Source organism: Poecilia reticulata, chromosome 12 (genome assembly GCF_904066995.2).
Source record: "Poecilia reticulata chromosome 12, P_reticulata-male-v2, whole genome shotgun sequence".
NCBI lineage: Eukaryota > Metazoa > Chordata > Actinopteri > Cyprinodontiformes > Poeciliidae > Poecilia > Poecilia reticulata.
The window spans coordinates 8,045,465-8,057,781 of NC_088841.1; the positions used below are offsets into that span (position 1 = coordinate 8,045,465).

The 12,317-nt window shown below is 42.3% G+C and overlaps 1 protein-coding gene across 2 annotated transcripts in view; it reads left to right on the top strand.

Moving 5' to 3' along the window:
* The window catches only part of col5a1 (procollagen, type V, alpha 1), a 104,254-nt gene that overhangs the window by 70,143 nt on the left and 21,794 nt on the right, over positions 1-12,317 (top strand). For both annotated transcript variants that reach the window (XM_008423597.3, XM_008423596.3), the window contains exons 26-43: positions 398-442; positions 528-581; positions 1,097-1,141; positions 1,508-1,561; positions 4,798-4,905; positions 6,823-6,876; positions 7,667-7,720; positions 8,486-8,530; positions 8,739-8,792; positions 8,901-8,945; positions 9,064-9,117; positions 9,218-9,271; positions 9,362-9,415; positions 10,047-10,154; positions 10,244-10,333; positions 10,851-10,904; positions 11,116-11,223; positions 11,311-11,418. In XM_008423597.3, the coding sequence (XP_008421819.2) occupies positions 398-442; positions 528-581; positions 1,097-1,141; positions 1,508-1,561; positions 4,798-4,905; positions 6,823-6,876; positions 7,667-7,720; positions 8,486-8,530; positions 8,739-8,792; positions 8,901-8,945; positions 9,064-9,117; positions 9,218-9,271; positions 9,362-9,415; positions 10,047-10,154; positions 10,244-10,333; positions 10,851-10,904; positions 11,116-11,223; positions 11,311-11,418 (1,188 nt within the window). The remainder of the gene's footprint in view (positions 1-397; positions 443-527; positions 582-1,096; positions 1,142-1,507; positions 1,562-4,797; positions 4,906-6,822; positions 6,877-7,666; positions 7,721-8,485; positions 8,531-8,738; positions 8,793-8,900; positions 8,946-9,063; positions 9,118-9,217; positions 9,272-9,361; positions 9,416-10,046; positions 10,155-10,243; positions 10,334-10,850; positions 10,905-11,115; positions 11,224-11,310; positions 11,419-12,317) is intronic.

Here is a 12,317-nt window from a genome sequence, read left to right on the forward strand (position 1 = left end):
CTTTGTCTCACGAGAATCCAATCAATTTTCCTCCAGATGTCTTTTTACTGGACACCCTCGTGCGTGTTCTGTGTGGCGTCGCCGCAAACTCGTCGTTGTGTATTAGTTCACACGGCGTACGCGCGTTCGCATTGTGAGGTCTCAGAGCAGCTTTGGTCTCGGCTTTTAGAGCCCTGTAATAGCTGTGAGTGCATCTGCAACACTGCGCATTAAGGATGGAAAATGAATTCCCAAATGAGATTGGACCCTTGAAAGGTCCACTTTCCCAGTTTCCCAGTCAGATTTGCCCTTCAAGCAGTTTTACAGCCCAATCTTTCAGTTATAGGCATGTTGCACTGTTTATGGTGGTAATTATGCTGAAATGCTATGCTATAATATTCCTCTCAATAATTCACAGGGTCACCCTGGCAAAGAGGGCCCGACTGGGGAGAAAGGACACATGGTGAGTTGTTTTTTTCTTCTTCTTCTTCTCCTCTTCCATCTTAATTTATTGAGATTTCTAATTGGATTTTCTTTTGGATGTTTAGGGTCCTGCCGGACCTCAAGGCCCCATTGGTTATCCTGGACCTCGAGGTGTAAAGGTAAGTTCATCGCTATTAATGTCACTAAAAATGTACATTTTTGGAGTAGCACAATATAGAGCTAATGGCTGTTAGAGGACAAATAATATGTGTTAGAATATTGTTTAGTATTAGCAGTTTATTATTATTTTGCACAACTAATGACGGTACAGATCATGAACTGCTTGTCATGAAAGCACTAACGGCAGTGCACTGCTTTCACTGAGAAAAGGGGATCACTCAACAAGCTTGGTTCAAGAGTTCCTGTCTTAGTTGGCTGAAATCTAGGAGGACGGTCAAGGATTTTATTTATTTATTTATTTTTTGCTCTCGAAACTTTCTATTCTCTGCGGGGAAGATTTTTAGAAGAACGGTGAGTCAGCTACTTCAGAAGTTCTTGCCAGCCTTATTTTAGAAAAACTGTCATCACATTGTGGGTGAATATTTTCACCTGCCAGAGCGAATGTGCCGCCGTTTCTTTCCCCCTCGTTTGCTTCCTGATTGTCGTGTAACGTCCGTCTGATCTCGTGCCGCAGGGAGCTGATGGCGTCCGCGGCCTCAAGGGAACCAAGGGTGAAAAGGTAAGCAGAGGCAGGTGGAAGGTCGACCAAAAATAAATCAGTTATTCAAGTCAAATTTGACATCACCAAAGAGATGATGGTGATTGTGATTAAACTGATGATTGGGGTTGATGGCCTTTGCTTGCTAATGATAATCTCAGAAAACATAATTTTGGTGCTACACAAAAAAAGGGGGGGGGGCTATCAAGTGTTTCTATGGCAACAATGGCTCTTGTCTCATTGCTGCTCTGTCAGACTTGATGTCTGTGTTTGTGTGCGGACCTAATCTGGAGGGAGTAGAGGATATTTGACTAATAAATTTTTTTTTCTCATTAAAGTCTTGTCTGTTGCCTCTCTAACAGTAAGTTTTTATTTATCTCATGTTAGGGGGAGGACGGCTTCCCTGGCTTCAAGGGAGACATGGGCGTAAAGGGAGACAGGGTAAGGGCAGGTTTGACTTGGAAATGTCACATTATTGTGTTTTATTTGTACTTTAGTGTCTGAATGAAATAAATCATTGAATAATTCTGAAGTGGAAGGAAAATTATACATCATTTTTAACATTTGAATCTGTGTTTAGCTCTGTTTATCTCGCTGTCCCCTAAATAAAATAATCTGAGAAGTAGTAAGTGGTAAGTGGCAACTTTGGAGGAGCTGAATGTACCTAGAGCTCAGGTGGGAGAATATGTTGACAGGACGATTCCACTTCCGGTCGACAGGATCACAGCTGTATTCATGCCAGTCTTTAGCCCAGTTGAAAGGTAGTGTTTTACTCAGAGATGTACAGATTTCAATACAACTTCTTAGGCCGCAATAGACACCCAACTCTGTCTACCCAGATAAGGAAAAGTAGAAAAGAACTGGCAAGAAAGCGTAACGTGTATTTTCTCCAGGACAGAGATGCTGATTTTTTGTTTTTGCCTTTGCAGTTCCTGAGAGATGAATTATCCAAATAGGAAAACAGCAAGTCTCCTGGCTCTTGTATTTCTACAACAACAAGCACCAATGTTGTTTTTTTTCTTATTTCTTCAGCTCGTGATTCAACCCCATCATTTTCTTTAAAAGCTGTGTTTGGTGTTAGTGGGACTGTCAAAGTAAAAATCTAACCGGAGAGCATTAGGTGACTCTAGTGGGCAAGTGCAGATGACAAACATTTATATCACACAGGATTTGTAGTCAGGTGAACATCAGACTGGACTATTTGGCCCTTAGGTTTGCTCTGCACAAACAGGGGCTTTCTATCGTGGAAGGAAACCCATACAAAGTTCTGTTTTCAGTTTGCCATAATGTAGAACAAATGAAACATGCAGAAGAAGGTCCTCTGGTCTGACTAGGCCAAAACTAAACCTTTCAGAAACCTACATGTTAAATGCTTTGTGTGACAGTGCTTCTGTACGGTAGACGTGGTTCGATTGGGGACAAAAATTGAAACATTTTCAGTTCTCTTTCTCACTGCACTGTCAAAAGATCCAACCTCTTTGAAAAACCCGTTTACTTCTTTGCCTGTGGTGGAGCTGCACCAAGACCCACTGAAGGAAACGGCATGAAAACCTCAGAAGAAGACACTAAGCACAGCTTCCTTCTTTGCAAAATGTGCACAAAAACAGAGTAGTAGGTTTAAGCAGATAAAGGATTTCTCCTTTGTGTTTGGGGAAAAACAAACAAAAAAAAAGTCAGCTTTCTTTGGTCTGCATAAGGGTTCGTTTAAGCATTCACACCTCTCCAAAGGAATCAGGCTTTCTAGGCAAGCAAACTAGATTTTAATTAAAATGGACAAAACTGGGTTGATGGGAATGAACCCTATGTGTTGCTGAGGGCTGGAAAGCTTGTCAGGTTTAAAGGAAACGTTTTATGGGTCTAAGTACTAAAATATCTTGGATGAAAATTAACATGTTACATGTGGCAAAATTCATATATTAGAGTGGACAAATTAAAATACAGACAACTGAGAATCTGGGAAAACCTTAATTGTAAAAACATTATCTGTCACCTGATTGAGCTTGAGCAGGTTGAACTGGGCACAAATGCCACACATCTGGTAAAGACGTCACAGTGGCAGAGGGTGTGGATATTTTTGCAGGGCAATGTGTTTTTCACTCAAAGCAAATGTAACTTTTCAAATAGTTTGAAGTTTAGCATCGTCCAAGATAACCTACAGTGACCCCTTCTGCGGCAGCCTCCTTCCCTAAAGCCTTTCTGACTGCTGCGGAAGAGAGCGTAATGAGAAAACATGAGGTGTTGTTCATGTTGACAGCTATAATCGTGTAGCAGTTTTCAATTCCTCCTCTGCCTCTTCCAAGTTGATCCTAAACCCACTGCCCGCCCGCTCGCCCCGATGTAGGAGAAAAAGAAGTTTGACACGCTCACTCCGGAGCAGCTCCTCTGAAGTGCATTAGGGATTTACGCTGTCAAGCCGCAGGAAAATATGACTTCCACAGTGAGAAACATAACTCACAGCAGCCCCGTACTTGAAACCTTAAATCCCCCCTATCCCTGAACCGGGGCTGTCTCCAGCTGAAAAAGGAGGGAGAAATCAATGGCACTTTAAACACCACTCCAAGCCCACGAGAGACACGGGCCTTCCACCATGTTTTCCTCTGGAGACGCCGCCGATCCAGATGAAAGCAAAGATTTGAGGGGGCCCACTCTGCTCTGGCGATGCCCGCTGCAAATGACTTGGTTTGAAGCAGGCGTGTGAAAGGTGTGGGAGGGGGAAAGGGGGTTCGCACGCGTGGGTGTGTTTGCATGCGCGCGAGAGCGCTCAATTTAAAGTGTTTTCTTTGATGAGCCTGCGAGCGTAAGTCAAGTACAGTTTGCCTGATGCTGTTTCATGTGTACTTGAGGGGCGTGTGTGCATGTGTGCGTCTGCTTGCTTTGCAACTCTGCACGGACCTTTAACTAGATACCTTTCACACACCAATGGGCCTCGGCAAGCAGCGCCGGGCTGTCAGTGCCAGTTTGTACTCTGTCATTTAGTGTGTGTCCTTTTAAAATGGGAGCGCACTTACAGCGAGAAGCAGTAATAGGATTGCTAACCACTTTTCAACGGGAACAGTATCTAACTGGATCCTTTAAGCAAGTGTTCAGTCCTGTTGAAAGGGCTAACCTGAACTACTCAGAGGACAACAACTGGCTCAAAAGTATAATGGGTGTTCATCTCATCATAGTTATGATTTTCTTTTGTGTGTGCGTGTGTGCACGCGTGTGTGTGTATGTGTGTGTGTGTGTGCTTGTGCGCGTGTGTGTGTGTGACAAAATGTTCTCTACTTGGCTTACATCCTCATTCTTTCTTATGCTATGTGTGGCTAATTTTAATCATTTTACTCACTAGTAAAATGATTAAAATTAGCCACACATAGCAAAACGACCCCGTCAATGTCTATTAATGTTATCCCATTAATAGACAGAAGGTGGCAGTAATGCTGTGCCTGGGAAAAGTATTCACACCCTGTGAACTTTTTCCATATCACAAACTTTAGTGATTGAATCAATATTTGCATTTTAAATACCAACACAAAGTAGTAAACAACTGCAATCAAGATCAGAACTGATGTGTGCAGTAGGTGGTTTGGTTATAGAGCAACTTCAGTTATTTTCAATCCGTCTAGTTTGTGCTAGCTCTACACCATGTAGTGAAGGAAACGTTCACGTTTTGTGGTTCCTCCTGTGCTGTCCAGGGAGAACTTGGACCGGCGGGACCCAGAGGAGAGGACGGCCCAGAAGGGCCAAAGGGTCGCTCAGGGCTCCCTGGAGATCCTGGTCCGCTCGGCCCCTCTGGTGAGAAGGTGAGACGCTTTTTTTTTTCTTTCTTTTTTCCAATGTATATTTCTTCACTATGAGTCATACTTATTCCTCACTGCCTGCCTAAAAGAAAGTAAAAAAAAGATTCATCTTTATTTTCCCATCCTCAGTCATGTTTGCTCTAAGATTAAGGCACAGCCAGGCTTTAAAAGAAAACCATTTTTTTCCCCAATTATCTGATCTGAACAGGGATCAGTTTGCCCACTGCTGCTGCTCTTCAACCAGCATTAAAGGCTTCAATTAAACACTGAGTAGGCTGCTGTGTATATTTCACACAGCCAATGGCAATTCTCAGATGAGTTCATCTTTTTTCTTAACAGAACTGAGGAGTTGATTTATTGTCTTCTGACGCTCGCTGGAAGAAGATTCTTAATTATCTCAATGTTTAACAATCCCTTGAACACATGTATTTGATTTTTATGCCTTAGACACCGATTCACACACTATTGACACTGCTTCTTGTAGTTTTTTTTTTTCAGAATCTGATTTGACCAAATTATTGAGTTGTGGTCAATTTTTCAGTTTACTTATTAAGTCTGCGTTAAATAATGCCGATGCCGTTTCCGTGTATAATTAGAATCGACACTTCGGCTGTAAAATGCGCGGGTATTTATTGAGCTGTGGCGCTTGCACATGTTTAATTTTTGTGTTCATTAACATTAAAAATAATGGGAGGTTTGCTCAGTCTTGTTTTTGTAATGAGATAAGATATTTTTGCACTGAATTCAGTGGAGAACAACAACAAAAAAAGCCTAGATATTTATTGGGATGTAATAGAATAATATAATGATGCGGTCATTTGGTGAAGGCTGCGTTTTCAGTTGCACTGCATCACCAGGTTTTATTGCCCTTCACCCATGGCAATCACAGAGAAGCTCAACAACAATATAGCTCAACAAAGAAAAAATGGGTTCATCCTTTTTTTTTTCTGTTTGCTGCAGTTTATATACTCGGGATGGAAATAAATGTTACCAACTGTTATGATTCCATCAATCAGACGTTTTTATTCTGCAGTGTCTGACACTAGAAATGGTCAAACCGTAATGTAGCTGTGGTGTTATGCTGTCTGTAGAACCTGCAAAAATAAAAATAAAACATTAAGCTGGAGAAAACAGATTTACTTGCAATTCGCCATGGTGGTGCGTGTAACTACTTGAGTATAATTTTTACATTTTACTTCTAACATGAGAAGAATAATATAGAAAAAAAATTCAAAAGTTTTCATTTGTATTGCATTTTTTGCAGATACAAAAAAAGAATGTAACGTGTCAATTTAGCTTTAATTGATCTGAGTCATGCAAACAAAATTAAGCATTTTTCAACATCAAGACCTATGGCAAAAGAAAAAAAACCCGTTAAACCTTTGATGGGCTTTACAAAAGTATAGTAAATTATTTAGTCCCTATACTGGACAACTGTAATATACTACAGTTCAAAGTCTGACTCAATATGTACTGCAGGAGTCTGCAATAGACTTATAGACACTCTTGCTAAAGATATTTTTTACAAGAAGCAGTTTGCTAAACTGCTAGGCTAATGCTAGCGCATTAGCAAACAGGGAATAGATTCCCTTTTTCACTGTGAAGAATAATAAAAGCAGTTTGAAGGAAATATGGCAGTTTGTTTGATCCACAAAATAATAGGTGTTTACCATAATACAGATTTGCATGCCTTGCACAATAAAAAGGTAGAAATATATGTAGAGCATCACAAACAGTACAACACCAATACGTATCGGGTGTTTAGTCCAACCTCTCTGCTGCTGAAATCTGACAACTGATTATCTTTGTTTATTTATGTTGAATGTTAAATTTCGTCGTCATATTGCAACTTTGAGTTTAGCAAAGGTTCTCTTTTAGGCTAATCACAAGCGTTTTATCGAAATGTGTTTTTGTCAACAGGGTAAACTCGGAGTTCCCGGATTGCCAGGCTACCCAGGAAGACAAGGACCAAAGGCAAGTGCTCGGCATATTGCTACCCGAAAGCATTACTCAGTGATAGTCTCTGGCAAATTAAGGTTTAAGATAATATTTTTACCAACATGTTTGATCAAACTGAAAGAGGTAGTGGTGAAGATTTAGCTAGGAGGTCCAGTATTTTCAAGGACTTGGCGATCACCTGTCCAGAAAGCTGGTTAGCAAATAAAAAAAGGATAATGCCAATACAAATGTTTTCATTGGTTAGTAAGAAGGGCATAATTAATGTTTTACATAGTATTGTTTTTTTAACGTAAATGTAAGTTTTACTATTTTTTCAAAACCTTTTACTTTGGTTGCTGTCTTTTGAGAGATCTTTGTCAAATTCCCTTTCTTGGTTAAATAAAAGTTGTTCAAAATCTAAAGTTACCATGAATAAAATTGGACTTAACTGGAGCTCTGAGACATTACACACTTTGCCTGTCTGTATTGTCATAATGCTGCGTTTCTATTTTCATGTCTTCGAATGCTTTCGCAGCTGTTTTTTTTTTTTTTCTCTACCATCAGCACTTCAAGCATTAAGCTCGTTGTAGCAAAGCCTGAGTCGGAAAAGTGGACGTGCTTGAAGCTTCCTGATCAAAGAGATGGAGATGTGAATAAGCAATCCCTGTCAGCCCTCTGCTGCTTATGCGATAACAATAAAACACCGCAGCGCCCTCTCCCACTAGCTACAACGGGCTGGGAGTATTCAAGGGAGTGAAATAAATAAGAAAGAAGTGTTTATCTTTTCTCTCTCAGGTGACTAATTGCTCTCTTTTCTGCCACACAGGGATCTCAGGGCTTCCAAGGCTTCCCGGGCGCCAACGGAGAGAAGGGCTCCCGGGTACGTCGCACAGAGCATTTCCTATTTACATTAGCCCGACAGAGTGTTGGAACACGGACCCTGATCGAGATTGATCAACCCCAGCGGAGGCTGCATGGCTCTGAAACAGATTTGACCAAGCAGAGGAAGAAAGCACCTTTTACACAACTCATTTCAAACCAGCAAAAACATTGTTTATCACCCGGCGGCGCTTTGAGCAATGTTTCACGCGCTCTGTGTGTGTTAGCGACGGGCCATTAGCTCGCCTGGAAGAGTAACAGTTTGTCACCGCGACTGGCTGGAGCGGGGCACATAAAGCTTCTCATCTTTGCAGGACAGTCGGGGAAAGTTTATGGGACTGAGCTGAAAAGGAAGGGAAAAAAATATAGAAAAATAATAAGATTCGCTTCTCTCTCTCGCTTGAAGGCTTAATACCACTCAAAAGATGCGCTTGTTTTCTCATTAAAGTTAAACGAGCCCGTTTTAATTTGGGCCCTGTGATATGACTGTTAAATTGTAATAAAAAAAGTTATTTTCTGTAGCGCTAACTGCTCAAATGTTGGTGATTAGAAGAATTAACGATGACAAAAAAAGCACACACAGGCCGGGACGAGACGTAAAAGCTGATCTCAGAGCAGAGCGACGGCCTGATTCTGTTGAACTCTGTCTGCAGATATGATCCTCTCCTGGCCTTTAGATTAATTCATGTTGAGCATGCAGCCCAATCTCCCTTTAATGATGCGAGTTGCCACTCCTTTGATCACTGCGTGTTCTTAACATCCACAGGGCACAGGAGGAAAGCCAGGCCCACGCGGACAGAGAGGACCAACGGTTAGTCTTACTCAGCACACTTCAGCTTATCTACAGATGGCAAACTTGGCACCTCGGTAAAAGAAGGAAGGGGGGTTGGGGACCCTCGACGTGGCTATACTTGATGGGGAGCCAAGTTGAAACATTAATTAATCTCAGCATTTCCAGGTCATCTGTATCTCTGGCGGAGCCCTCTCTGTGATTCTGATCAAGTCTTTGTTTCCGTCAGGGGCCGAGAGGAGAGAGAGGGCCGAGGGGACCGACGGGGAAAGCTGGACCAAAAGTCTGTGAAATATTTCGCTCTCATCTTATGGGTTCTTTTGGCGAGTGTGTGTGTGTGTGTCGTTTTTTTTTCTTTCTCACAGCTGACCCCTATGCTTTGTTTCCTCAGGGTAACTCAGGAAACGACGGCCCTCCAGGACCTCCCGGAGAGAGGGTATGTAGCATTATTCTCTTATCAAAAGTTGGGTTGTTTGAAAGGAATCTGCTGTTCTGTGAGAGATCAATGATTTCTGACTGGCAGTTATGTATTTTTCTTTTCCTTTTTTTTTCAGGGTTTGCCAGGTCCTCAGGGACCAACAGGTTTTCCAGGACCAAAGGGCCCTCCTGTGAGTCAGATGATCATTAGAAAGCCATCTTGTTTTCTTTTTTGTTTTTTTTTTTGGAGTACGTTTACTTTGAATTTGTGGATTTGTGTGAATTTGTCAGGGACCCCCAGGGAAAGACGGACTGCCTGGACATCCTGGACAGAGAGGAGAGACTGTAAGTAAAGCAGTTTGATCGCTGAGCTCATTTGTAGCCGCCAGACTCTTTGGTGATGGACTGAGTTTTGGTTTCTTCTGTCACATCCAGGGATTCCAAGGCAAGACGGGCCCTCCTGGTCCTCCAGGTGTGGTTGGACCTCAGGTACTCTCCTTGCTTTATTTTTCTTTTCTATTCACCCAGAAACCAGTGTCCCGTGCCAACAACGTACCAGTCACATGTTTAGAAGTTGCACTCTTGTTAGTGTACTTTCTAAAACACGCTGGCATCAAAGCGACGGGAACAGCTAGGAACGCTTTCAGCCGGTCCGGCAACAGCTGATTTATTGTTGCGAGAGCCGAACCTCGGGTGCTGTTTTTCTTTCTATATTAGCTTTGGGCTCTTCATCCATTATGCATGACTCCTTAGCAGACTTACCCTCCAAGCAGTTCTGCTAATGTCAGCTGAGAACATCAACGATAATGGAGGAACACCGAGGCTTTAAGGAGGAGTTGCCCTCCTACTCAGCAAATGCTCAACCTCTCCTTTAGGATTTAAGAAGCGAAAGCGTCTTTTTCCGTCAACATTCCTCACCGAGTACACACATTAGGCCTAACATTATGACTTTATACCTACACTGCTCTGCAGCTATGAAGCCCCATTACTACAAACAGCAATGTCTTGTATGCTGTGATCGTTTTATTGGAACCACCGCTAGCTTATTTAGCAATCTGAGCTTCAGTAGCTTCTCTGTTACAATCAGATTAGACAAGCCATTTTATTATTTTTCCTGCAGGGACCAACAGGTGAGACTGGACCAATGGGAGATCGAGGTCATCCGGGACCCCCAGGTCCACCTGGTGAGCACGGTTTGCCCGGAGCTGCAGGGAAAGAAGGAGCTAAGGTGAAAGTTTGGTCTCTGGACCACTAGTCGCACTTCCCGCATCTGTTCATTATTTGATTCAGGACGTTATTTATTCAAACTAACCACAGGGTGACCCCGGTCCTGCGGGCCCAACTGGTAAAGACGGCCCTCCCGGACAAAGAGGTTTCCCTGGAGAGAGAGGTCTGCCGGGCCCTGTGGTAAGTCGTCTCTCTCTGCTCAGCATTCAAATATACCTTCCAACAAAATCAATATCTCTCGCTCCGTGTCTTATTTCATAATAGTCCAAGGCTATAAGCTATTAAACTGCTGTAGCATTGTGTTAAAGTCAAACAGCTCTGAGTGGGCTCCAAAACAGGAACAGGTTGTTGATTTAACTTTAGGTTGTACTTTTTGCGTCCCTCCCCATTCCACGAGAAAGTTTATTACACTTTCGAAATCACTCGTAATATCAATTCAGTTCCCAACGTTGTGACACGCTGAATTATGCGGTACACACACTGCCTCTCTCTGCGACTACGAAGCAGATTTGCTGCTGTATTGGTAAAGAACTGTTTTCTCCATCTGCTGAACTGCTGCTTTGGGGACTGCAGGAGGTTTTCTACCTCATGGCTGTGCCAGTTTAAAGATAGGAAGTTTATGAGGCAGGATGCTTCCTCGACAAATGTGTGTGTGTGTTTTTGTTTCCTCAAGCCTTTGTTTAATTTTGCTCTGCAGGGGGCTCATGGTCTGAAAGGGAATGAGGGTCCTCAAGGCCCACCTGGACCTGCTGTGAGTATATTTCACTGCATCTGCATGCTAACCTTTAATTAGCTCAGATGTATCTCTGAGGAGAGCCTTCATGCTAATGTTGCCATCCTGAAATTTTCAATTTATAGAATATAAATGTATGTAAAATATGTTACTTACATAAGAGTGATGATAGTTTTGATCCCGCTTTATTATTTTGGTGACTAACTTCGGTGTGTTTTGTTTGCCGAAGGGTTCTCCTGGCGAGCGGGGTCCGGCCGGCCCAGCCGGACCTACAGGCCCACCTGGACGTTCTGGCCCACAGGGACCACCAGGCCCTGCTGGAGAGAAAGGTGGACCGGTAAGGGGCTCGTGTTACAGAAATAGTCGTGGTGTGCTAGATGTACTGCTGTGCCTTTCTGACTGTGCCTTTATGAAACAACTCCAGGGAGAAAAAGGTCCTCAGGGCCCAGCCGGAAGAGACGGTATTCAGGGACCTGTGGGTCTACCAGGACCTGGAGGGCCACCGGGGCCACCCGGAGAGGACGGAGACAAGGTCAGTTGCTTTATATGGCTCGATTTCCGTTCTGTCTAGTTCAGTGTTTCTCAACCATTTTTGCCCCAGCGCCCCCCCAGCCCATATCCAGGTCCCTCACCGCCCCCCACCAAAGAATGTGTAGGCTACTTTGCCCTGACTATTATTTTATTATTAATATTACTATCACTATTGTAGACGTTTTGATTTTTATGCTTGTTTCTATATTTATCATCAAAAATAATTTCCCAGACAACAAAAAAGTCATAGGAATAGAAATTATTTTCACAGGCGTTTAAGAAAAATGCAATGAACATTCAAGTTAAATTCAAGTAGGCCTAACAGCAGCCAATCAGAGTGGAAAAAATATTCTTGTTCTTTGCCATTTTCTAGTTGTTAAATATTCCACAAAATGACCAGATAAAAGATGTTCATCATGCCAGTTTAAACTTTGAACTATTTGCAAAATGACTGAGCTCTGCAACATTAAAACATGGATAGAACTGCAACTACATTAATCATAGCTCTTCTTCTCTTCAGTGTTTCTGTTGGTTTCTGGTGATGCAGCTCTGTGCTGCCTTCAGGAGAATGGGACATCAGAGTATCATCCATAAAATTTCACCTACATGGCATTTATTGTGTAAACCAGAGCTTTCAGTGGAAAAACAAAAGTTCCAGATCCTTTTAATGCCATACAAATATGAGACAGAAACATGGATTATATCTTTATATAGACCTGTCTATTGATTTATAGATTAATAGTTTTTCTGGACAGAAATTACAAAGAACAAATCTGGTTCTTAATCAAATCCTAATGAGTCAAATTGAAAGTGTCATGGAGTCATCAGCCTCATGACATTAACACTGACATGAACAAATATATTGAAGAATTAAAAATATCAAATCTAATTAAAAACAAA